The sequence below is a fragment of the Festucalex cinctus genome, chromosome 1, assembly GCF_051991245.1.
Source record: "Festucalex cinctus isolate MCC-2025b chromosome 1, RoL_Fcin_1.0, whole genome shotgun sequence".
Classification (NCBI taxonomy): domain Eukaryota; kingdom Metazoa; phylum Chordata; class Actinopteri; order Syngnathiformes; family Syngnathidae; genus Festucalex; species Festucalex cinctus.
The window spans coordinates 63,451,267-63,478,942 of NC_135411.1; the positions used below are offsets into that span (position 1 = coordinate 63,451,267).

The window sequence follows — 27,676 nt, forward strand, 5'->3', positions numbered from 1 at the left end:
TGAATCGTGATACGAATCGAATCGTCAGGTACTAGGCAATTCACACCCCTAATACATACATACATATATATATATATATATATATATATAAACAATATTGCGATATGGGCTCATGCAATATGCATATTGCAAAGACATGAAATAAGTTTCATATTGTGCTTTTGTCTGAATTTGACCAGTCAGACGCAAACTTAAATAGGCATCAGTCACCATCCAATAGTTGAACATTAGCGAGGGGAATTACAATGAATTAACCCTTTGATGCACAACATATTCACACCCCTTCTAATGCACAACTTGGTCGGGTCACTTTTGACCCATGTTGTTCATCAAAGGGTTAACTAAGAAAACCGTACAAAGAGCTTGCTTATTTTGTCACATGAAAACAATATTATTCTTTCATTAGACAATAAAAATGTTATTTCTATACGTACATGTTAAATATCACAATAATATCGCAATATTCAACAACTATATTGCATATTTTTCCAATATCGTGCAGCCCTAATTTAAAAAAAAAAAAATGCACATGGTCAAATGGTAGGAACAGTGTTAACAGCCTGTATACTTCAAATGATGAGCGCAGTTTACAAACATCTTACATCCCTCAACTAATGAAGCACTAGGCTACTCTCAAAACAGAGCAGCACCTAACTCCTCTCACACTGTCAGATGATCCTGCCCCAGAAACCATTGCTGAGGTTTTTTGTTCAGTAATTAATTTTAATTAGATTATTCTTGTCCCTTGTCCCGTCTTTTCTCACCGACTATTATCCTGGTGTTATTTTTGTCCTAGTTAGAGAAACTATTGTTTGCTGCAGAGCGACGTGAGGAGGAGGCAAAGGGGAACAAAAGAGGGGGGCATTCGAACGGGACTGGAACAATGGGTGAAAGTTAACCAAATGCTGATATTTTGACAGCAGACAGGCAGAAGACACGAGCGCGGTACTGCCTGCTGGCATGCCTTGCAGAGAAAACATGACCTCCTACTGAGACTCATGGCACAACTCTCCTACAGGAGATGAGGAGGACGAAGAGGAAAAGCACGAGAGGGTCACTGAGGAGCTGGCGAAAAAGATGCATGTACTTATATGGCTTTATGAATGGAGGATGGTGCAGTTGGTGGTCTTTAGTAGAAATAGACCGATATGCTTTTTTCAGGGCCGATACCGATTATCGGTAGTCAAGGAGGCAGATAACCGATATTTGAAGCCGATATTCATTTGCAGTAAAAGTTAAAATGTTGGCACCAAATTTTTGAATAATGCAAACCCTAACCCTTCTTTACAATGGATTCTCACACTGCACTTTTCATTTTACATCCTTCCATCTGCAATAAGACGTTGGTGGCGGGGGGAGTTAAATGTGGGGGCCAACGTGACATTACCTTTTATAGCATTTGGGATACTTGTAGTTTTATTATATAAATGTTACATTTTATATATTTTGAAGAAATAGGAGGAACCCTGTCATTCAAAATGTGCATCAGCTGTGGCATGACTTATTACTACAGCAAAAAAAAAAAAAAAAAATTCCATGAGAACAACTATTCATCCCTGAACACCATACAGTTCTTGTAGACCTTATTATGATTATTGTTATTGTTACCATATAGACAGTATTGATAAGCTTAGGATCTTAAATCGAGAACAGCAATATCATGCTACTCCTCTCTACAAGAGAACTGTCAAAAGACAGCTTCAGGATACAACACACTTCATCATGTAGTTTACTGCCACTTAGGATGCCCCAATCAACGCAGAAAAAGGTCGAGTAAAATAACTTGGTTATAATAATAGTAAGAATAACTTGGTTAAACAGACATTGTTGCGGTGGACCGCTGCCAGTTTCTGCAGTTTAATGTGTTTTACACTTACAGACACGTGTGTGTATGGGAACACTATTCTCTCACTACTATACTGTACTGTATCACTTAATGGCACAGATTTACTTGTCTAAATAATAACTGGGCTGCAACATTGCTAATTCACATTAAGCACTATCTTAGCTGTACACATGAATAGTTATTAACACACGAGAAAGTTATACAACACACCAAACATGAGCTCATTATTCAAAGTATGATGCAAATAAGCACACTATACTTTAGTGCACTTCTCTACTAATGCCTAACATACGGAAGAGAACACGTTCGTGTAGTTAAACGGTGTTTGAGACACTTAATTTGTTACGGAGCGGACTTTAACGAGCACAACGAGCTGTCAATCAAATCGACGTCGAAGCTTAAGGCACACAATGGCAAACCAGTGCGACAAATAAACACAATATAAAGTAACTAAACGCTATTTAGTGTCACTGTGGCATCTAACTGCATAATAACCCCTATGCAACAAGTAGTGGACGTGACCCAGAATGCAATGTGTGCGTCACGAGAGGTAAATATAATGACGTTACTCTACTCTTAACATGGAACTAGACAATATAATAATGACAACTGTTCATATTTGGAACCTTTCTTACAAACATTGTTTACTTAATTAAGTGAAAATGTGTGTGATTCCCTCCCCGAGTAGTTCAAGTAGCGAATTAGCTACTGGGTGTTAGCCTACATGCTAAGCTGAACACACCACTGTTAGCTAGCGGAAATTCAATGCAAGGCAATGCAGCTCCATTCATATCGTGCATTTAATACACAACATAATTCAATGTTTTTAGCTTATCATGGTGAAAAGTTCGGCGGAGTCTCTTCTCTTTTAACTTACCTTTGAAGCATGTGTCTCGCGTTGTGTCCGTGGGTGCGTGTGTGACCGGCTACTGTGATACATGGCATACACTACTGATTGGTTCTGGCTCTTGCACGGCTAACCAATCAAATGCTGCTATGGGCGTTACGTTGCTGGAGTTGGACTCCATAACAGACAGAGACGCTCTGGGCTGCATTCGAAGCAAAAATACGGAGTTTTAAATGGATCGCTTATATCGGCCGTTGACACGACGAGAGGATGTAGGACTCAGACGCAGTGTAAGTTGGCCAACAAGGCTGCAGCTTTAATCGCACAAAACTCAAATCGCCTCTCAAGGAGGGAAAAAAGGCTGAACAAAAAGAGCTCCAAACTGGAGATACAAAAAAGGGCACTCAAAAACAGGGACAAAAGAAGGCGCTCCACAAGGGAGGAAAACCAGGGCAAACTAAAGGCGCAAGACAAGGCAAGGCTAGACATCAAACAAGGACTGTGGTACAAGGACTGTGGTACGAGGACTTGGAGGACGCTTCCATGCACTGAGATTTGTGACACTTCGGCAACCAACTGGCGAATGAAGGTGGCTTTTATTGTCCGGGTTGATTGGAAACAGGTGGTGCTGATCATGGGCGTGGACCGGTAATCATTGAGCTGCAGGAAGGGTAAGTGACCTGGGGTGAGAGTAGAGTCAGGACTATCAAAATAAAACAGGAACATGACTGTAAAACAAAAGCATGAACCGCCACTCTGGTGGCGGCGTGACAGTACCCCCCCCTCAATGGCCGGCTCTCGACGGCCCTTCAACACAGAGTCCAAAAACAAGGGCGGGCGGAAGGGGGCACGGAGGTGGGAACACGACCCACCCATCCGTCCCAGACAAAAAGGCAGGCCAGGAGGGCGTCTATGACGCCAGACGGGAGTCCCGTCGGGACCGTTCAGAAGAACTTTTCTTAGCGCAGGATCAGGTTCTGAAGGTACCAAGGGAATCCCGTGGATAGTTTTGACTTGGTAGACCTGGCAGACTTGGCAGACTTGGCGAGGCGTGGCAGACTTGGCGTGGCAGACTTGGCAGACTTGACGAGGCGTGGCTGGCTTGGCAGACGTGGCAGACTTGCCGTGGCAGGCTTGGCAGACTTGGCGAGGCGTGGCAGGCTTGGCAGGCGTGGCAGACTTGGCGTGGCAGGCTTGGCAGACTTGGCGAGGCGTGGCAGGCTTGGCGAGGACGGCCTTGGCGTGGACGGCCTTGCCGTGGACGGCCTTGGCGAGGACGGCTTTGGCGAGGACGGCTTTGGCGAGGACGGCTTTGGCGAGGACGGCTTTGGCGAGGACGGCTTTGGCGAGGACGGCTTTGGCGAGGACGGCTTTGGCGAGGACGGCTTTGGCGGCGTGATGCAGAGACTTGGCGTGACTTGATGCAGAGACTTGACGTGACATGATGCAGAAACTTGGCGTGGCTCAGGGTCCTGGAGCTGCGCCCGGCGAGGCTCGGGGGCTTGAGGCGGTGCCTGGCGAGGCTCGGTGACGAGAGGTTCAAAAGTCATCTGGTTGACTGCGGCTGAGGATGCACTGGTAGCTGATTGGTCCAAGACGTGATCCAAACAGTCTTTTCCCCATTCCAGTACGTTCCCGGATCGCCAGTCGATGCGGGGGTTGTGCAACCGCAACCAGGGATGTCCCAATACCAATGTGTGTGACGGGGATCGAAAAACATGGAAACGAATGAATTCTTGGTGCTGCCCAATATGGACCTCGAGAGGCTCTGTGATATGGATGATGCAAAAGAGTTCCTTGCCATTAAGCGCTCTGGCCTGAACGGTTAGGGGAAGGGGTTCGATGGTGGCCCGTAGCTGTTTCACGAGGCCCCAGTCCATGAGGCTCTCGTCGGATCCGGAGTCGATGAGGGCTGGCAGGTCTATGGTCCGAGCATGGTGACTTATCCTGACTTGTGTGATTCTTTGAGTCTTAGCAGGACGGGGTGACGGGAAACTCACCGGTGGACCTCTCTTCACGGTGCAAGATCCCACCAGATGACCAAGTTCACCACAATAGTAGCAACGGCCTTCTTGGCGGCGACGCTGTCGCTCCTCGATGGTTAGCTGGGTCCGACCAAGCTGCATGGGTTCCTCGTCATTTCCACTGACCTCCCTCGCGGTAGCTGACTGGGGAAACGCATATCGTGGAGACTCACTTGCCAGTGGATGCTGGAGGGGTCCCGAATCAGGTATCCTTTGGAGTCCGCTGCTCTGCTTGAGCTCCCGCCTCCGATGATCAGTGCGGATGGCAAGCGAAATCAATGAGTCCAGGTCGCCGGGTAAGTCATTTGGAAGCAAGAGTTCCTGCATGGAGGTTGTGAGCCCCTTCAAAAAGTGGTCAAAGAGAGCGGTGTCGTTCCAGCCACTCTTGGCTGCTAGAGTTCGGAATCGGATGGCGTAATCATTAACCGATTCTCTGCCTTGTCTGAGATGGCTGAGTTCTCGCGTCTTCTCTCGATCCAGGTTGGTTGGATCAAAAACGAGGCGGAGAGCCCTGCTAAACCCGGCTGCGGTTGAGCAAGTCGGGGAGCGCCGTGCCCATTCCGCGGTGGCCCAGTCTCTGGCTCGTCCCGTCAGGTGGGAAATCATGAAGGCCACGCGGGAACGGTCTGTGGGAAATGCCTGTGGTGAGAGTTCGAAGTGAATGTCACATTCGGTCAGGAATGCCTGACAATGTCCTGGTTCTCCCGAGTATCGCTCCGGGGAGGCCAGTCTCATTCCAGCCCCGGCCAAGGCTGGAGTCGGGATCGGGGATTCAGCTGCTTCCGGTTTCGTGACGGTTGGCGTGGAGTGTTGCAGGTGGTTCACCAGCTCCTGCACCTGTCCAGCAAGTTCACCTATACGGGTGGCCATGGCTTGCTGGACCTCCTCCAGGTGCGACAGGTGGGCGGCCTGTCTACGTAGTGCAGCCTCCAACTTTTCTGCTGGGTCCATGCTGGCCGAAGTGTACTGACACGACGAGAGGAGGTAGGACTCAGACGCAGAGTGTAAGTTGGCCAACAAGGCTGCAGCTTTAATCGCACGAAACTCAAATCGCCTCTCAAGGAGGGAAAAAAGGCTGAACAAAAAGAGCTCCAAACTGGAGATACAAAAAAGGGCACTCAAAAACAGGGACAACAGAAGGTGCTCCACAAGGGAGGAAAACCAGGGCAAACTAAAAGCGCAAGACAAGGCAAGGCTAGACATCAAACAAGGACTGTGGTACGAGGACTGGGAGGACACTTCCATGCACTGAGATTTGTGACACTTCGGCAACCAACTGGCGAATGAAGGTGGCTTTTATTGTCCGGGTTGATTGGAAACAGGTGGTGCTGATCATGGGCGTGGACCGGTAATCATTGAGCTGCAGGAAGGGTAAGTGACCTGGGGTGAGAGTAGAGTCAGGACTATCAAAATAAAACAGGAACATGACTGTAAAACAAAAGCATGAACCGCCACTCTGGTGGCGGCGTGACAGGCCGTCAGATTAATAAAACAGGCCGATACCGATATGTACCAATATGTCAAATATCGGCCCCGATTATCGGCCCGGCCGATTATCGGTCTATCTCTAGTCTTTAGGAAGGCAAATATGTGAGGTTCTCTATAGCAGTAAGGGTCAGACAAAATGTTTGAGCATGGGTTGGAAAAAAAAAAAAAAAAAAAAAAAGAGTAATTTCACAGGACTGACAAGGGCAGATGGGACTCATGATGAAAGACAAAATACTTCAGCTCTTAACCTCCTGCTACCTGCTGAAGGAATCATTTACTGGGTGCTGACATTCACTCACACCATCAAGTGCAAGTGTCTGAAAACTTGAGAAGGTGACAGCACATTTGACCAGAAAGAATAACGGCTCGAATGCTGATCGAGGCAGGAAAGTTACTGCAGTGCAACAGTGGCTTCAAAGTATGCACGCTAAGACCAAAAACATATGTGATGAGATACAGATGAGTCGCAGACTGAGCCAGGGGCTCGTCAAGTTACTTGCAGAACCTACATTGAGGTAAGACATTAGCTCAGCCTCACACATACAGAATAGATGCAAAAGGTGTGCATACCTGCGTTCAAATGCCCAATGTTTGTGATGTACTGTATTAAAAAAAAAGAAAAAAAAAAAGAGATAAATCAAAGATAAATCAAGTCAAAACTTTTTCCATATACGCCTTCTTAAAATAATCGCCCCAGTCATTTTTTCCGTTTTTAGGAAACAAAAAAATTCAACCATTTGTATCATGAGGATATGACTTTAGGCAAAAACAAATATTATTTTGCAAAAAAAAAAAAAAAAAAAAAAAAAAAAAAAGACTTGGGCAATTATATTAGGAAGATGACGATATACATTTTGACTCGCAAACGACGATCCAAAAATTTCAAGCATTGCATTAGCCACCACGTTTACTTTATAGGAAGAACATACGCTTTTCGCCAATACTGTTTATTCTTATAAACAGAAAGCACAGAGGAACAAAGAAAGACAATTGGGAGTCGGGACGCCTGTTTTTTTCACGTTTGTTGACCGGGATACAGAAATACAGAAACAGAAAAGGAGGGCGTTCCCAAAACTGTTCCCATAAAGTTGGAACTGGATTGCTCAAAATGTCTTGGTAAGAAGAAGAATTCTGATTCAGTTGAAGTAAGGGGTTCATGCCAACCAAGGTTGTTTTAGTTAACTCAAACTAACAAAAAAACTACAATTAAAATTCATTAGACAATTTCGTTAACGAAATAAAGTAAAAACGAAAAAGATTTTTTTTTTTTTTTTAAACTAAAACTAACTGAAAACTACATTTTATGTTTACAAAACTAACTAAAACTATAATTATAGCAAAAATGTCATTCATTTTAGTCTTTGGTAATTAAATGAATGCATGAGCCTTTGGGGATGATTTTAAATGTGATTTTAAGTAGTTTATTTTGATATTAACCGTAATAAGGACGTTTCAAAGTATGTCACACAGAAGAAGAAGACGTCATCTAGCAGCAGCCAATAGAAAAGCATCTTCGGATGACGTCACGCCCATGTTTTTTTTTTAATATTTCGCACAAGTAATACACATTTTTTAAACTAAAACTAATACTGAAACTAACTAAAACTAAACTAAAACTAAGCATTTATTAAATAACTAAAATAAAAATTAAAAAACTAACAGAACCACCCTTAAAACTAACTAAATTAAAAAAAAAAAAAAAAAAAAAGCGAAACGAAATAAAAACCAACTAAAATGAAAAATTCCAAAACTATAATAACCGTGATGCCAACCAACTGCCTTATCTGTATCCCACAATTGTTGGTTCACTAAGTGAAGTTTGGCAAAAGAGTTGCAAAAACATTATGGATTTTAGACCTGTCCTCTCCCGCTCATATGAAACAGCCTTTTCTTTGTTTCTCTCTCTCTCACTCTCTACTTCCTGTTTCATCTGGAACCAATTCCACCCCCCTCATGCCTTGTCCCCAGGGGGAACACTCTCCTTGGTGCGTCACATTTAGAGGGGAATGAGCCAGCTCATATTGGACAACACGGTGACTTTGTAAAAACAGCTGGTGGTTAAAGACAGGCATTTTGTGTGCTAACATTACTGGGTCGAGTGCAAGTGGACTTTAAAAAAAAACAAAAAAACAAAAACGAGCTGACCGTAAATGATATGCCGAAAATAGGATTCATATCTCAATTAAATTTTTAATTGGATATATTATATATAATTATAAATAATTTACTAATACAATGAGTACATATTTCAGTCTTGACTGTTTTCCCACATGAAATAATTTCGGGATGTCTTTCAAAGTGGAATGAATTGTTACTGTTGCCCTTCATTTGGGAAGTTTTTTGAAGCAGTTTCAGCAAATAGTCTGGGTCTTGTAGACCAGTGTTTCTCAACCCGGGTCCTCGAGTACCCCTATCCAGCCTGTTCTCATGTCTCCTTCAGCCAGCACAGTTGAGGATCATTATCAGGCTTCATGCAGAGCTTGCGGATTAGTTGATCATTTGAAACACCCGTGTTGGCTGACAGAGACATGAAAAATAGGCTGGATAGGGGTACTCGAGGACCGCGGTTGAGAACCACTGTTGTAGATGATGCAAAATATATCTCTTTCCTCAATTGGGTAGCCGAAATGCTCCCATGCTGCTGCTCAGGCTGTATGTGTTGCACTACCAACAAAACCTGGAGAAAAACCGCAATACCAATTAAATCTGAACCTAAATTATACCCGACCATCAAATTACAGAGTGTTGGCTCTGCAGTGGACAGAGCAGAGTGGAAAGAAGAAAAGGGAGGGAATACAGAAGGGTGGGAGGGGGTTTAGACTTAGAGCAACATCTGGAATCAATCTGTTGAGAAAGGAGGGAGGGATGGGGTGGATTGAGTGAACGTATGAAAAACGAATAAGGGGATGAAAATAAGGAGAGTGAAACAGAGAAGGAGGAGGAGGAATGCAAGGACAAAGTCAAGAAAAAGAAGGCAGAACCTCCATAAAGTAATAAGACTGGCAAAATGGAGACAATGAGTCATGGGAGAAGAATGCGGTGTGATTTATATTTTCTTAAGGGGTTGGGGGAGGGTTTGTGGGGTGGTGGTGACTGAATTTTGATACCTGCTTCTCAAACATACGCAGTACATGCATGCTTTTTGCCATATGGTCCTGCTTAACAACACTATGGCTCTCATCTAACCAACTTGTGAATTTTCCATGAAAATGGATGGACAGAAACTAAAACAGTTTCCACTCAGTCAGTTTCAAAATGCAGTTTGTGCAGGAGGTGGGGCTTTGGAAGACTGACATTCAGAGCTTCAAACTGTGCTTACACGGATCAACAACACACACTCTGGAGGCAAAACTAAAGGGCTCTCGCTCTTGTTGCTCTTGTTTATTTTCTCCCTCGCCAACACGCTATTTAGGAGAAAGAAAGAAGTTACTGGAGCAAATGTGTGGAAGGAAAGAAAAAAAAAGTGCAGCAGTGGTGGCGGAAGGCAAAATGACTTGATGTCAACAGATGGTGAAGGGGTGGTGGGTAGTGGGGACCGACAAAGGAGGGGGTGAGGGGTAAATTACAGGGGGTAGCTTCAGGAATCATATGAAGCTACTTTACAAAATCCACTGAAAAAAGAACAAATGTCACACTTAGGGCTGGGAAAAAAATAGGGCTGGGAATCTTTGACTGTCTCACGATTCGATTCGATTGCGATTTTTGGGTCTACGATTCGATTCAGAATCGATTTTCGATTCTCGATTCAAACGATTTTCGATTCAAAATTATTTGATTGACAAATGATTTCTGCTTCAATTTACAGATATGCACAACATTGTCATGATCTACTTCAGTCTGCTTTGCAAGACAAAATGACAAATTGAGACATTAAAGTGTCTTTTTTTGTTTAAACATTTATTAATTTTGTAGTCTAAGTGCCTTTTTCCACAAAAACAGCATGTGGGCTACAACTCACTTCTTCATTTCTAATTTAAATAAAATCGATTTTTGGATATTAATATCGATTCGATTCGATTAATAAATGAGAATCTCGATTCTTTTATGAATCGATTTTTTGGCACACCCCTAGAAAAAAAAAGGTCGACTTTAACAATAGGTCGACTGGAAAAATTTAAGTCGACGCTCCGCCCGGAACCATGTTTGCGCCGTCGCTGTCCATGTTTCATACGGACCTTTTATGCCGCCGCGCAGAGTGTGTTGCAAACTTCAGTGAGAGGAAGGTGGACAGAGAAATATTTATTTATTTATTTTTTAAATGACTCCTATTTTGGTTGGTCTGATTGGCTGTTTGAATTTGGAGGTGTGTTGCACAGCCGCCATTAGCCTAACTGCGCATACAGTTCTTTTACTGCAAGCGTACATGTACACTCGTACAGTATTTACAATATTTATTAGTTAAGATTATGTCCTCATTGGTTGCACTATTTTAAAATGGAGGAAAAGCGAATGGATAAGAGGACAGAGGTACAGGCTCATTTAGGAGAGGAAGAGAGCACGACTTTGAATCGGAGTCACCAAGCCACCATGCACGTTATTACTGCCAAGCTTGGTTGGTGAGGTGAACAACGACCCTCAAAAAGTCTGTACAAGCTGCAAACATACACCAGGACGTTTAAACGCTCATGGATCAGTACAGCGGCATGACTGCCGAGTGAATGGGACGACCAAATCAACGCCACGGTTCATGGATACCGGAGCAATAACATAGATTCAGCGCGTCACGTATAGACAAAGGTAAACACGACAATAATGTTACAGAAATACTTGGAATATTGGCATTTAGTTCGCTCCCTCTCGTAGCGCTTGGCAGCTGCTTAATTGTGTGACTGTCACTTTGTATTAGTCAGCAGTTATTTATTTTGCTGCGACCGGCAAATCTCTTGCGAGCTTTATTTTGCCGTGAACACTTGGAACGAAAATTCTTGGCCTGCCGTGAATAGCACGATTGCTTATAGACATTCACAAGCGTATATGAATAACACAAATGTGCACGACCAGTTCGCTGCGGCGTCGTGGTGGCCGTTTTGTCGAGTCAAACACATTTCACTGGGAGTTAGCTTAGCGTTTCACGGCAACGGAGGCAAAGTTTTTCCATTTTTCCACTCACCGTGACAGAATAACCCCCCTCACAAACACGGCTTGAATCGCAAAGCCACGTCATCTTGGTCGCGAAAGAAGAGCTTATTCCCCTCGCCGTTTTAAAAAAAAACAAATTCCATCGGCGTGACAAAATGACACTCGGTGATCAGTTGCTGGTCACGGCAAACAACTAACAAACAAACAACCACCATCGCCTGTGTTTTAATGACCATACAACACTGAAATAAAGGGAAGGGCATGAAGAAGTTGTGTGTATGTGCGTGCGTGGCTGCGTGCGGGCGCGCCGCAGTTACACTAAATTGAAGACTATTGTTGTCCAGGAAATATAAGGAACAATGGGTTTTATATCCAGATTGTCCACTCAATTCAACATATGTTCAACATTTGCGGCCTCAAATCTAAAAATAAAATAAAATAATAAGTCGATTTTAAAAAAAAGTCGTTAGTGACAGCCCTAGTCACACTAGTTAAAATTACAAAAGAACAAAATTCAGTCGGCACAAAGTAAGAGAACAGGTAGGTAGTATGTGGAGAGTAAGGCAGCGGGAAAAGCCAATTTTTAGATGCATGGTGACGCGACGAAAACCTGCTATCTCAAATCATTAAGTGAATTCAAGTTGCTCCCCACCACCACCCCACGGATGCATCAATCATAAACCAAGCATGAGCCCGCATAAAGTTGACCTAGAATGTGCCACAGACGAGCTACAGTTATTCTTCCACTTGATCAAAAATAGACCAAAAGAAACAGCAAATTGAATGAGAAAAAAAATGATTTCAAGTCTTATTTATGACACTGCAGCAGTCTATTACTGATGACCTCGTGTGAGGAAAATACTGAATTGACATTTTGCTGCGTGTATGTGGAGATGGGATCACATATGACAGTTTGGGGGCAGCCGTGGGGAGGAGGCGTACGAGTGTGTGTGTGTGTGTGTGGGGGGGGGGGGGGGGGGGGGTAGTATGAGTGGGGTGGACTTACCATAAAGGGAGAGTTAACATTTGAGTGTCATGTTAAGTGGGTGAAAATAGTGTGTTGACAAAAACAAATAGGAAGGGGCATATCTGTTTGTTTGTTTAATAGGAAATTTGACTTGCCTACTCATGATCATGACAACAGAAGACATTACTAATAAAACAAGCATGCATGCAGAGACGCAGACAAACAGTTTTTAGTTTATCGCTGCCGGTTCAAAAGTCAGGTGCGACGCTGCCTGAGTTACAGCTCAAAGTTTAACAGTAATCTTTAAACAGCGGGAGAGATCAGGTACCAGAAGGCAGTGCGGGCAGCATACAGAAACATGCTTCAACTAATTAAGCTAGGGAAACATTTGATTCTCATTATATTGGGATGTAAGACATTAAGAACATAATAATAAGAAGAAGAATAAGAAGAAGAAGAAGAATAACAAGAAGAAGAACAAGAACAAAAACAAGAACAAGAACAAGAATAAACTAAGCCTTCCAGCTTTGTTATGCTACTAACAAGCCACTTTCATCATGAGACTATCATCTGAGGTGTGAAGCAGCCTGTACTCTTCAGTCACAACTAAGGCTGGGTGATTAGAACAAAAATACCAATCAAGATTATTTTTGATTGCTATTTAAATCACAATTAATAAAGAATTATTCATCGCGATCAAAATTTTGCATTCAACTACCAAAACTCGAAGAACCGGAATACAGATTAGTAAAGTAAAATAAGAAAGAACATTAAATTAAAAAAAATAAATACCAGCAATTGCTGCTGTTTGCATCTCGGTCTATTAGGGGAGTGTGGTGATAGGTGAAAGAGGCGATTAGGCTTTATTAATATAACATGTTTTTCACATATTATCAAGAATATATTGATCTGACTATTATTATATTATCTGTCTGTATGTGGTAATAAAGATGACTTGAGTTAACTTGCCTGCAGCGAGGGCGAATATTTGTTATTTCAAAGATTCACTCCCAGAACTTGATGCTAATTTTCTATTGTCAAAGGGATTTTACATTCACAGCTAGCATTAGGCAAGACAAACAACTTTGTACGATTTCATACACAACACCACTCAATGTGCTTCCCATAACCAAAAACACAACGCCTAAAAGAATATACAAACAGAACATCTCAAGACATTGGCAAAGCCAAGAAAACAGAAGTACCGGTAGCTTATTATTACAGCATTGGCAATGGAACGTTTGTAAAACGAAGTATGTCTTGACTTGTATTTAAATATACAATGTGTAAATGTTTTTGTTGTGTGTTTAGTTTTACAGTAAACTTCAACTGGGGTGTCATAAACAGCTTAAAGCATGCTCAGAGAGGACAGAATAACGCACACACACACACACACACACACACTTGCCGCACAACCAACAAGCAGTATTCAAGGTGCTTTCACAACATAGGAACTTGCAAATACACACAAAACCTTTCAGCACATAAATCGTTGCTCTTCAATTCTGATCTTATCATGATAACCCAAAATCAAAATGACAATTAAATTCTGATTTATTGCCCGTAACTAGTGACCACACAGCAAAATGATTGATGAAAGATGAAGAACCAGTCTGTTCTGCATTTACACGAGTACAGTGTACTAGCTATCATCCAATGCAGTGATGACAAGATGGCATGGCCATGTAGTCAGCTGTCTTCCTAATCTCAATATGAACATTCATTTAATTCTGTGTGTTCCCCACAGTATGCATCACACGTCAAAGGCTAAGTCCATGCAATTGCATTTTACTGATAATGTTTACCTTGGCAAACATTGCGGCTCAGTGTTGGGGCGGCGTGGCTCAGTGGTAGAGTGGTCATCTCCAACCCAGACGTTATGGGCTAGATCCCATTCCCATGCCATTGTGACCACGTCGGTCAAAGTACCCTTGAGCAAGATAATGAACCCCGTTGCTCCTGTTGCTGCGTCATCAGTAGGTGAATGGGTAGTTAAATGTAAAGCGCTTTGAGGGCCTTGTAAGGTGGAAAACCACTATATAAATGAAGCACCATTTGGCGTTCGTTTTGCACTTGCTGTTAATGACCTCAACATATTCTCCGAGCAAGGTTTTAATAAGGCAACAGTTTGGCATTACCATCAAATCGAGGAGCGTACACTACATGAGTACAAAATAAATAAATAAATCACATTTTGATGGCCGATATTCAGAGTGTATAACATACAAGTGTGTGCTATTCTAGAGGAGGTAACATAAACATACTGTATAGGTAATATATGAAGATCCCTGCATTTCAAGCAGCCATTCCACTGCCTTCGCCTTTGCTGCGTCCGTTAAAACGATCAGTCTGCTTAATGCCCTCCCCTAAATGAGCTTTGATCTTGTTAGTATGACACAAAGCCTCTTTACTGCCAACGATAGGACAAATCGGCTCTCTGAAACATAGACCGGGACACAGAGTTACAACTGTACTGCTAGTGGACTGTTACTTTGCCTTGAGGGGAGGCGTCAATACAAACCACAAATGAGGACACAGAGGAGGGCTATCCTGAGAAGAACATAATCACAAAAAATAATAACAATAAAACCGACAAGTGAGATTCTCCAGTTTCAGTGATCGCACACACTAACAGATAACAGAAGGATAATCACAAAATATAACAGGACGTGGGGGAGTTTATGGGGGAGGGGTAGTGGCTTGCCTGTGAACCAAGAGTCAATTAGCAATCTGGAAATATGCCTGGGGGAGACTAGAGTGAGGGGGGAGTTATCAGAGGACATCTAAAGGGGAGAAGGAGATTCAAGGGGGGCTATATGGAGCCGTTTATATGAGTCAGGGGGGAGGATAGCAAATCAACAAAAGGTAGAAGAAGAGGCCTGCAGCACTCTCATTATTATTACAGTGTTGATGAGCAGCCAGGAAGGTCAGCGTTTCTTGTACCTCACACCCACAGTGGGAACGCTATAGTAATGACTGGCTGCATCCACGAGCATCCTCTCCACTTATCCTGAGCACACACTCTGCTTCAGTGGTGACCTTTCCACCATCTGTATTGTGCTATGTTATTGTGCAGCAAACACAGGAAAGCCGGTATCCCACTGAGGGGCCAACGTTGATTTCTCCTCAGGGTTAGTCAGGTTTGGGTCAAGGTCGCAACATTCGCCAGACGTTCGCCTAATGTTCATGGTTTTTCTTGTCGCAAGGAAAGTTGGTCAAAATGTCCTTGCGACAAGGGTAAAAAAAACCAAAAAAACATTAAAACTGCTGGTGAACGCCTGGCAAATGTGACATTGAACGAACTCTGATGAGACTTCAACATTCGCTAGCTTCACAAAGGTTCAGCCTTCTGTAGGATATGGGCTCAAGCCGCTCAAGTCGGCATAATTAATTGGTGGGGAGGCAGTCAGAGATGCGTGTGTGATTCAAGGAACAACAAGAAACTTTACAGCTGTTGTCAATTACACATTTACACAAAAACTTTTGTGCAAAAAGTCTTAGACCAACCCTTGCTTAAAAACAAAAACAATAAGCAGCAGGATGAATGCAGGTGTTTGCAATTATGCTTATTTGGACGGGCTCCATTCCAATTCGATTTAGAGCAGGGGTCAGCAACGTGGTGCCCCAGCGATCGCACGAGTAGCCCACGGGCCTGTTCTAAAAAGAGCTCAGCAGTGATTGTGATTTCCTAGGAACGTTGTGGAAGTGATTATTTGAAAATGTGAACACTGGCAGACAGATAGATAGACAGATAGATAGACAGATAGACAGACAGATAGACAGACAGATAGATAAAAAAAATAGGGATGTTCTGAACCACTTTTTCCAGACAATTACCAGTGCAAGTACTCAACTTGACTAGTCAGTAGTCACTAATACCAAGTACCAATACCAAGAGTATTTTTGATAAAATCCCTCCCGACACCCCCCAAAAAACAATGACAGAAAATTTAAATAAAGGCCTGTGTATCCTAATATAGCAGTCTTCTTTTAAATACATAAAATTAAATTTCCATTTTCTAACTTTTCCTTAAAACATAAAACGGACACAAGAGGCCTGTTGCGAGTGCCAATACCTTGAAATAAGGACAGATATCGACCTGATATCTGCTCGACCATCCCAAAATACTGTAAAGAGAGTTGCCTATTGATATTTATCTCTTTCTTAATTATTGTGAGAAATCATTAATATGGTCTGTGTCTTGTTTTAAATGAACATGATTAATTATTAACGACAACATATTAATGGCAATTTGAGCAAATTTGTTATTTCGGAAGAGTGTTTCAAACCGGTAGCCCTTCACATAAATCAGTAGCCAAGAAGTAGCTCTTTCCTTCAAAAAGGTTGGTGATCCCTGCTTCAGTTCCTAACACTGGAATTTGCTGTTCAGCTGTTTTAATCATTGCATTTTTACATAACAAGCGATTGCAGTAACTGTATTGTATGTGACAAGGTGATATTACATTATCAATAGAAATTACATGCCGCTTGTCCAATTGTATCTGTCAATATAAGAAGTAAACTTAAATTGTTCTTTACTATTTATAATATAGAGATTTGCAATTTCAAATAATAGTAGATAATTGAAGAGTGTTGGAAGAATTTCAATCGTAAACTACACTCTTGGAAGTACTTCTTAATTCAGCTGACATGCTGTCCATTGCCTATACCAATTCATCAGACCGTCTCTGCAATCCATCACTTCCCTTTAGTTCTTCATCATGATCACAGGTGTGGGTACAAATAATGGAGGTGATCTCTTTTCTTTGTGCAGTTCTTTATTTCCCAATGAATCTGTCCTGACAGCATCTGTGCTGCAGCTCTTCTTTTTCCAATGAAATATCATCTCTCTTTGTCCTCGACTATGGCCCTCCCACCACTGTGGATGGAAATCAATACAAGTGCTGGTCAGGGAAAGTCCACCCCATGCAATGCTGCTTGTTTCCCACATCATCTTTCCTGACGGCTTGTAACCTTCTGCTGTAAAGCAAGGCCAGTAACTGCACTATGCAGGACCTCTTCGTCATTGCAATTGATCTGCTGTACGAGCTCAATTTAAGTGTTTTACCAGTGCTGCACAATTCAATTACCTGCAGATGACCTCAAATCTCATTCACCTACCTTGCGGCTGCTGCTAATGCTGTTTTGCTGCCCGAATATGCCAGATGCAGCCAAAATGTGAGCTTCTGTCGTTGGGATCGTAGACAAATGAAAGCGTATGGAATGTGTGAGAGATACAGTGCATAAACTACAGATTTATTTCATTTAAGACAAGGTCATGATTAGGTCCAGCTGTTGGGTTATGAAAACAGGAGAAGAGCAGCATAAAAAGCACCCCCCCCCTGAACCCCTCTCTCCTTTATCTAATACCAAAAGGCTCTGCTCTTTGTCTTTCACAGTGTGACCCCTCCCCCAATCCACTGTCTGCCTCCCTTTTAACACCTAGCGACAATCAAGGGGAGGAGGCTGGAGAGGTGGGGGCATGACGCAATTAATAGCACATGCAGAGTGTGCATCAGTTCTTGACGTGGTGACTCACTGTAAATTGCCAACAGCCTTTATAATTGTGGCCTATGTGAATCAAATATTCCAAGCGTGCCTCGCAATATGCTCCCCACAAGACAGGCAGGGGGAATGGTTCTGATCACTGCCGTCTGTCACAGAAATGGAGCCTGGATCATGTTACCTTTGTCTGGCTCGCTCGTTGCTCCACACTTGAAAAGCAAGGCGCAATTCAAATTTTTTGCATTGGTGCACGGTTCAGAAAAGCGGGCATGTCAAATCATGGAAAAATCGAACGATACAATAAGACACTGGCGACAAAAGAAATTCGAGATAACAAATGCACGCTTACCTGTCCAATGTCGTCTATCCTCGGTCTTTTGCACTCCGCCCCGGTCAGGTCAGTCATGGCAGCGGCTGCAAGAGCGTCGGGTTCCGGGTCTCCTCGCTTCATCCCCCGGACCGCCGCCGGACCTCCGGCAGCGCTTGTATGCGGCACCGCTGATGTATCGATGTCTCTTTCTCGGTCCATTATTCCCCGACTAACGGGTAGCATTATAGATGCAACGTCGGTCGACATTAACATTGGACGGCAGAGAGTCTTCGTTCAGGGAAAAAAAAATGTTGGGCTGTTTTTCCCCTTCCTTCTCCTCTTGGCGTTGTCCTCAACGAAGGGTCGGATGAATAATACCAAAGTGACTCTAGTAACTCATCTATTCAGGCAATTATTTTGTCTTATTGGCGTAGGCTACTCAAGGCAGAACATAATGGCCGTGTCAGGATAACGGATAAAGCACAGCGTGTACGGCTTTTTCCATCAAGTCAAACGCCGCCAAATTAAGTGACCTAATTTAGTGAAGACCACACGTCCGACTCTTGTCTGTCTGACAAGCTAATTAGCCAGCTAACCTTAGCTAGCTCGCTAGCAATACATTCCGCTAGCTCTCTCAATAAACGTGGCCCGGAGAGAACACTCTCGCTACCAGTAGGAAGAGAAAATGTTGCAAATATTCCACAGCTAATGCGTGGACGGTGAGTCTTTAACGTTTGCGCGCCTAATGCTGGCTTCTCAGTAAACCTTTGTGTCGCTCCTACCAGGCTTTCATTTGATTCCGTCCGTCCCTTTTCACGCCGTAGGCTGCTGTGGAGTGTGGATGTGGCTCCAGCACAATTTCCCCCGATCTGAATCCCACTTGGCGTAAACTCCTAGTGAGGAGGGAAACTGAGGGGGCTGGTCCACGGTCAGATTGGTATCCATTATCGGTCAAGGTTTGGTTAAGATGACTGGTCTGGGATCTGTATTTCTTCTCGACTTCAGCTCCTTGGACTCCGCACTAACATTTTCAGCTCCCCCTCCTATTCCATTATTATATTTGAATGCCAAGACGTCATTTGATTATTTGGATTATATTAGATCCCCACCCCCACCTCACCGGTTGTTTCTACCTCATTAAAATAATATTTGGAGTGGTGAAATAGGGACAATAAATAAAACTAAGAAAACAATAGGAGATATTAGTATACGTTTGAATTAAATTGGAATCATATGTATCATTTATATAAAAGAAAGAAAGAAAGAAAGAAAGAAAGAAAGAAAGAAAGAAAGAAAGAAAGAAAAAGAATACCTTATTGGGCGTAATTTTTCTACGTGAAGATGAAGAATGATCAGCACGATCCTCGTTTTACGACATTCCTGTTCATGCGACGATGTAACACGAATGCACAGTCAGTAACGCTAACGCAGTTTTAAAGTTATAATTGCAGCACATATTTGTACCAAAAACACTTCTTGTCCATAAACACAAGACAATTAAGTTAAAACCGTACGCAGTGCCACTAACTGACTGGGTGCAAACTAAGCCAGAACATTTTCATATCGTAGTTTCAAGACGCACGCAAAATAAGTCATACTGTACACGCTGCAGCAGCATATTTGTAATGTTTGTGCGCCTCCTGGTGGATCTTAAGCAACAGTTTTTGGAGCGTGGGCGAAATGAAAGCATATGGAATGTGATCTCTGCACCAAAGGACATGTGATGGAAAAGGCAAAGTATGCATGCTCCCCGAACAACCCGGTTATTGATTTCTGTGTGTTTTCAAAATGTTTAGGGACACTGCACACATCAATTGAATGCAGGTAATCAAAAATGGTTTTAAATAGATACTTGACTTATTCAGCCATTTTCAGCTGTAAAAAGTTAATATCCATTAATATCCAATATTCCTATTCTTGACCGCTTATTCCTCACAAGGGTCGCGAGCTGGCTATGGGCAGTAGGCGGGGTACACTCTGAACTGGTTGCCAGCCAGTCGCAGTAAAAAGTTAATATTTTGTCCAGAATTAATTTGATAACTTCATGATATTTTTTTTATGTACAATACCTTTATAAATATTTTTCTACTTGCTGTCAACTGAAGATGACGAGTGACGACCAATCACGGCTCACCTGTTTTCTTGGTTTGGTCAGCAAACTGAGCCATGATTGGTCATTACCTGTTTCTTCAGCATGGGTTAGGTTATCTTCAGTCGACAGCAAGTGGAAAAATGAGTTTTTAAAGGTGATTGTTCAGTCAAAATAATGAAGTCAATTGTAGACAAAATTATTAGCTTCTTACTGCTAATGGCTCAATGAGTCAAGTATCCATTTGAAGCAATTTTTGGTTAATCACACAGTGGGTTTCTTGACAAAACATATGAGGTCCTTTTGCGCAAAAAAATGGAGCTCTGAAGTCACAAAGAATTAGAGCAGTTTATAAACTATTTTCGTAGGCCAATCGCGTTTTTCCAATAAGCTAATAGTTGGAACGTCCTTTCGTTCGGCCGATTTTATTGGTGTCACAGTGTGCTATGCAAACCCATTTTTAGTATAAATACTGTATTTAATTTACTAAACCTTAATGGTATCCGCTTTTGACCGCCAGAGGGCAGTATTGGCCCATGGGTGGACTTTAGAACATAATGCTTGCTCATAATGTTATCACAGTAGATCTTCATGGACATAGTGAATATGGCCTCCCGGGCCATTTCTGTAGCTTTATTTAATATTTAGGCATCTGATGGGGCAATGAGGTCACAAAATCTTACAGGGAAAATATATGTCCGTTTTTAACCATGCTCTTCTCAATAATATTTTTTAAAAACTCATTCACTGCCACCCGTTTTAGAAAATGTCAACGTTTTCAATACTCACATGATATTGTGTTCAATAATTATATACACACCGAATCTGCCAAATGACAGTATAGACTCCCATGGACTCTCAAACAGCATTTATCTCATGTAAAATGGGGGGAATTGTGTCATCTACTGGTGGTTGTGCATCAGTAAAGTTTTTTTTTTTTTTTAGTTGCGGGTGTAGGGGTGGGTTTGGGGGGGGGGGGGGGGGGGGGGTGTTGCAACACACCTGTCAATTACGCATACTACAACTAACAATGTACTCCTGACTACTATGGAAAAAAATATTGTCTAATTATTTTCATTATTTTATATTCCCCAATCGTTGTGAAGTAAATGGAATACGGCAAAAGAAATTTTTTGAAAAAAAAAAAAAAAGTTTTTATTTTTAAGCTATGATGTGTCTACTACACAGGACATGTTTTAAAACTTAAATGCTAGGCTCAAATACAGTTAAAATAATTGAAACAATACTTTAATGTGTTCTTAAGAGTCTCATAGAACACATGCTAACAAGCCTAAATTTGTTCAATAAAAAGTGTTATACACTTACTTTTCCACTTCCCTAAAAAGTGCTTGCACTGAGGGAAGGCCCACCCCTACACATTTGGTATAATTGGAAAGCTCTGAATGTCCTCTATAGAACACAAAAGGAGTTAATTCAATCGCATTCAGGTTTAAAAAAAAAAAAAAAAAAAAAATCCACTACAGAGGACAAATTTGAATTGCTGGTAGTCAGGAGGTTACGTTGGTTTTAAATTGAGCTTTTCCTGATATGCAAAGAAACATAAGTTTACTAATGTAAATGAACAAAATTAGACAAATTTGAAAGGAAAACAAACAAAATTACTCTTCAAGCCACAGTAATAAACATAATTTAGTTTCAGATGCAAAAAATGGTTCCCCTTCTGGTTCACTTTCTGCCAAGGTCAGATTTATGAACATTTCAAATTCGGAATGTGAAACTGCAGTGTGGAGGAAATCTATAGTGGGACATAGAGCCACACCAAAATTGTGAAAAATCCTAAAATAAAATAACATTTGCTTTATCATCTTTAACAGGAGGCTGTAATGTAGCATTTTTTTTTTATATAAATAACTTAAAACCTTTTATATAACAAAATTGTTTCAGTGTGTTTATTAAATTAAAGTTGAAGAATGTCAAAATTGCCCCGAGATCCTTCAATTTTTCTGTATGTGGCCCTTGGGAGGAAAATGTCGTGAGGAACACTGGAGTTAAAAACAGGATTGGATAAAAATTAAATGAGTGCAAGTAAAATCATCAAGTAAAAGATAAATAAAAGTAAAATCAATAAATAATAAAAACAGCCAAACACTAGACAGAGAGAGCCAATGCGGTGACTTTAATATAGGTGAAATATGCTCTCTCTTTCTGGTCTTCGTCAGCACACGGGCTGCTGAGTTGTTTAAGAGTTGAAGAGTATAAACCGTTTTCTTGGGAAAACCAGAAAGGAGCGCATTACACTAATCATTACGTTGTTTTTCTCATTTTAATGTCTGTCTCCTTATTTGTGCAGTTTAAAAATGTCAAAGATGGTGTTTAAACCTGACAATTACGTCTTGAAATAAAGGAATAAATTAGATTCTCTCTCTCTCTCTCTCTCTCTCTCTCTCTCTCTCTCTCTCTCTCTCTCTCTCTCTCTCTCTCTCTCTCTCTCTCTCTCTCTCTCTCTCTCCCTCCCTCCCTGGGAGAGGAATGGGTGGATTTTTATATTCTTTGAATAATAAAATTAAAAACATATATAACGTATTTAATATGTGAAGCACAACTAAGCTCAGAGTGGAAAATAACACCCAGGTTTTGAACTGGTTGTATCGGATTCAGACATAATGCTTTTAATTTAGGATTCTCTCTCTGACTTTCAGGAGAAGAAAATAAAGACAAAGGTGACAAGGCACTCTTCATCAATGAATCACTCGAGGGTTGGTCTCAACCTTTCATTTCCCCCGTATTAAAATTATTCATGGTTGCAGCCCAATGCACAATGCAATGTCATTAATTTACCTTCATTGCTTGCCTCCTTTGTTCTCTGGGCATTCTCATGACTCCCTGCCCTCTGGCATGCAAGGATTATTAAGGAAAAATTCTTAAAAATCTCTGTGTACAGTAATGCCTTAGTTCTTTGCTTGGTACGACAGAAGCTTTTGCAGATTTTGTCTACCTGCATGCAGTTGCTGGATTTGTCACCATTCTGACCCATTATAGTCATCTGTGTGCTCTCCCAGTGTTTTTCCACTCTACCAGTCAGCCACACCCGCCTATTTAAGGCTCTCCTGATGACTCACTGATGGCCAAATTATTCACTTTGCGCCAATGAAAGACACTTCAGAACTTTTCTGTCGATTGAGTTCTATTGCCAACCCTGTCTACTAGGGATGTGCTCAAAAAATCGATATGGCAATATATCGTTGCGGGCCTCATTACAAGACACGTATCGATACGCAGGTGTCAGAATCGATATTGCTCGTAAACTTTAAATAGATAGTTAACGTGTGTTTGCCTTTGCAGCTTGCATTGTACCTAAAAGATAAAAAAACAGCAGCATCTTTTAAGTTAATTGCCTTCAATTAATGCAAAAATAGCTCATCAGTGATTGGACACTGTGTCTTGCTAAGAAAAAATAAAGCAGCGGAAGAATATCAATTTACGGTACTTATAAACTTAACATGGCACATGTCTTAATGTACCAATTTTCGTATATTTTGTTTAAAAACGAAATAGAATGTGTTACATGAAAAACCTGCTGTTTTTATTTCCCCAAATATTTCAAATAAGCAAATTTTAGAGCTGTAATTTTAATACTTTGATATTTTTGCTAATATCGGCTCATGCATATTAATACATTTTCCCGGTGTGTCTGTGAAAGCTGCTCCTTGCTATCCAGTGCGTACACATTTAAACCAGGCATGCCGCTTGGCGGTAAACCAGAAGAGCTGCTAACAAAAATATTTTTGTCAGTCAACATAACAAACACATCCTTTAGGTATACATATGACTGTTATTATAAAATGCAAGTAAATTAATGTAATATATCGGGATACGTATCGCCTTGAAGTAAGTATCAAGTATTGGGATACATATGTATCGTGATACGTATCGTATCGTGATATGTATCGTATCGTGAAGTTGGTGGCAATACCCTACTGTCTACCACTGACCTTCCTGCCTCGTTGTTCTCCCAAGAATCCCCTCAAAAGATGAGCAAGAACCTGATGGTCATTTTGTCCGGACCAGATAGAAGACATTTAAGTAATAGGCACATTTGCCTGCCTCGAGTTTGCCTAAAGACCCCTGAAGGACTCTCAAGGTTCTGTGGTCTGATAGTACAAACATTGCACTTTCTGGTGTGAATGCTTGTGGGAAACCAGGCAATGCTCATCATCATCTAAGTGAAAGATGGAGGTGATGGAATCATGCTGTGTTGATGTTTTTTCAGTTTGAGGAACTGTGAGACCAGTCAGGATTGAGGGAAAGATGAATGCAGCAATCTATAGTCATCCTGGATAGCTAACAAAGAAATAAAAATAAATAAATAAATAAATAATAATAATATTAATAATAATAAAAATAAATAAATAAATAAACAAACAAACAAACAAACAAATAAATAAATAAATAAATAAATAAATAAATAAATAAAACACCTGCTGAAAACATTGAAAATATTTTACTCTGACAATGGTTGACCCTTCATTTGGGAAAGTCTCTCTTTGCAGTGTAATCACAGAGAGTCAAGTGTCATGCGATGAGTTGTTCAAACCCCACCTCATGACAATAGACGCCAGCGCAGCGACTAGAGCCATTCAGTCTTGTGATGAGAGACTTCTTGGCAAATGACATGATGACGTGGGACTCCACAGTAACTTTGCCAGTTGAGGATCCGTGTGAGGACTGGAACCAGATGTTTTGATCTTATTTTATATCTCTGAAAGAATCATATTCTGTTGGATTTGGAGTTGCGGTGCTGAGGTAAAAATACAGTGTGTAGAATTTAGTTCCATCTAGTGGTGAACTAATAGAATGCAACGACCTAAGTTTGAAGTGAGTGCATTTTGAAGCACACACACTACGGTGCCTCAGAGAGACAACACCTCACAAGCCTACCGGGAGTACTATGTTTAAAAAGTTCTTCTGCTTCGGATATCCGTAGCATAAATATGTCCCGTAAGGCGCGGCGTGACCTATGTAATATAATTAAGTGATTACGAGACCTGCGATTATATACAAAAATGTACGTTGATGCAGGGCTCTAACGTGGCTGGTGACTCTCTACAATTATAGCCAAACAATTTTCACCAGCCAATTTTTTTCCCCCCCAGTGAAAATAAAACCAGATTTTTAATTTAATTTTATTTTTTTGAAGCTCCGAAACATAAAGTAACAACAACATGTCTATGGCAGCATTGCCATTTTAAGAAATTGATGTAGGCCTAAGTTAGAAATGTGCGTGCCAATTTTGGTGGCAATTGGTCATAGTTAACATGTTCAGATTTTTATAGTGCGGACAAAACTAAACTGATGTTGTTTTCAAATTCCAGGAAAAGCCCACAATTTCCCCCCAAAGTGTCCACTCTGGAGGGAAATGAAATAGAGGTGGTTCATACATATAAGTATCTTGGTATTTTGCTTGACGACACTTTGACTTTTAAACCCCATGTTGAGAACCTCGTGAAGAAACTCAAACTAAAACTGGGTTTCTTATTTCGGAATAAATGTTTTTCTTTTGAGGTCAAAAAGCGTCTTGTCACTGCAACTTTTTTATCTGTTTTAGATTATGGGGATGTGGTGTATATGAATGCTTCAGATCAGTGTCTGAGTAAGATTGAATCTGTATATCATGCTGCTTTGAGGTTTGTTACAAATTGTAAAGCCTTGACCCATCACTGTGAATTGTATTCTCGAGTGGGATGGCCTCCTTTGTCCACCAGGAGGTTGACTCACTGGTACATTTTTCTTGACAAGGCTATGCTTGGACTGCTGCCCTCTTATATTTGTAATTTAATCACATTGAAAAGTGTTGATTCTTATGGTCTGCGTTCCAATGATCTTTTGTTGCTCTCTGTTCCATTTTCCCGCACTGAGCTGGGGAAAAAGGCTTTTGTTTTCTCTGCCCCTTCTGCATGGAACATGTTGCAAAAGGACTGGAAACTAACGGAACTTGTTTCATTGAACGATTTTAGATCCAGATTAAGAGCACTTGAGACGGCCTCATTGATTTGTAACTGTTTTATATAATTTTTATGTGATTGTAAGTGAAACTTTTATTTGTAACTCTAATGTAAACTGTTTTGCTGCCTCTTGGCCAGGACTCCCTTGAAAAAGAGGTTCTTAATCTCAACGGGACTATCCTGGTTAAATAAAGGTTAAATAAAAAATTAAATAAAAAAATAAAAATAAAATATGGGTAGAAAGGCTGAATGCCAATATAATCCAAAATACTGTGTTGATTGTTTTTATATTTTCAGAGGTTGAACTGGGCATACGACTCTAATTTAGGCCTACACCAATCTCTTAAAATAGCAATATGATTAGTTTGTTTACGATTGGTCGTAGTTTTCTGAAATTAAGCCACATATGAGCTACCCCCACCCTCCCCCACAGTCTCTAATAAGGTATCAAATCAAATCAAACTTTATTTATATAGCACCTTTCATACATTCAAATGCAACTCAAAGTGCTGAACAATTAAAACATCCATAATACAACAAAAAGAAAAAGCCATCCCTCCCCCGCATAACCCCATGATCGTACCCATGAAGGTAACCACTAACTGTTGGCTCAATTCATATTAAGAATATCAAGGAGCTTATTTACAGTTTTTCACGATTGTCAACACACGTTTCTCAATATAATAACGGATTTCTCAATACTGCACACACAAAATGCTAAACTTGACACTCCCTTTGCAAGAAGACGCTTGCCATCAAATCTCTACGTTGTGTTCACAAAATGGAACTCGTGTTTTCATTTGCTACACAGTCGTATTTTCCAATGACACATAGCATTCATTGAGCACACACAACTAAGCTTTTGCTGCACACTACCAAGTATTTACAGCACATTGTAGTGCAAAATTGAAAACACTATTGTAAAATGGAACACACCATATGAATGGCAATGATTCTGGAAAATAAGATATTTCTCCAGTTGTAAAAATGACTGAGTTGAGCCTACTTTTTTTCATCAAACAAACTGTAAAACAGCACACAAATATGCAGGCAAAAAAGTTTTGTTTTTGTACATGACTGAGATCTAATCATTATCAAGCATCATCATGCCTTCGGTTTCTGTCAGGCCAGAGGGCCTTGTCCACATTACACGCGATGTTCTCCCTATCTAGACATCTCTGCAAGTACCGGCTTGAGTCATCAATGTGATCTGCTGGAAGAAGTTGTTTGTGGAAGTCATCAAGGAAGGCCAGCAGCAAGACCCTCAAGCCAGCCTCCCTCATGCTCACACCATATGGTTCAGCACATGGTCTATCACAGTGGCCTGAATCTCATTGGATATAATAGTTCTCCGTCTTCTTACTACTCCTCCTCTCTGTCCTCCTCATGCTCCTCTCTGTTCTCCTGCTCCTCCCTATCCTTCTCCTGCTCCCCCTGCTCCTCTGTCATACTCCTGCAGGAGCAGGACAGGAGGAGCAAGAGGAGAACAGAGAAGACTCTGTCCTCCTCTTGCTCCTCCTGTCACTTTATTTCGTCTTCTCAGGTTGCTCTCTTCCA

At 41.4% G+C, this 27,676-nt stretch overlaps 1 protein-coding gene across 5 annotated transcripts in view; it reads right to left on the reverse strand.

The window, feature by feature from the left end:
- The window catches only part of LOC144004148 (RNA binding protein fox-1 homolog 2-like), a 78,155-nt gene extending 59,052 nt beyond the window's left edge, over positions 1-19,103 (reverse strand). For 3 of the 5 annotated variants that reach the window (XM_077501174.1, XM_077501155.1, XM_077501138.1), the window contains exon 1: positions 18,107-19,102. In XM_077501174.1, coding sequence (XP_077357300.1) covers positions 18,107-18,340 — 234 coding nt within the window. In that variant the 5' untranslated portion in view covers positions 18,341-19,102. Of the gene's footprint in view, positions 1-18,106 lie in introns of all 5 variants that reach the window. The other 2 variants (XM_077501146.1, XM_077501165.1) reach the window with 2 other exon arrangements.
- Positions 19,104-27,676: the final 8,573 nt, after the last annotated feature.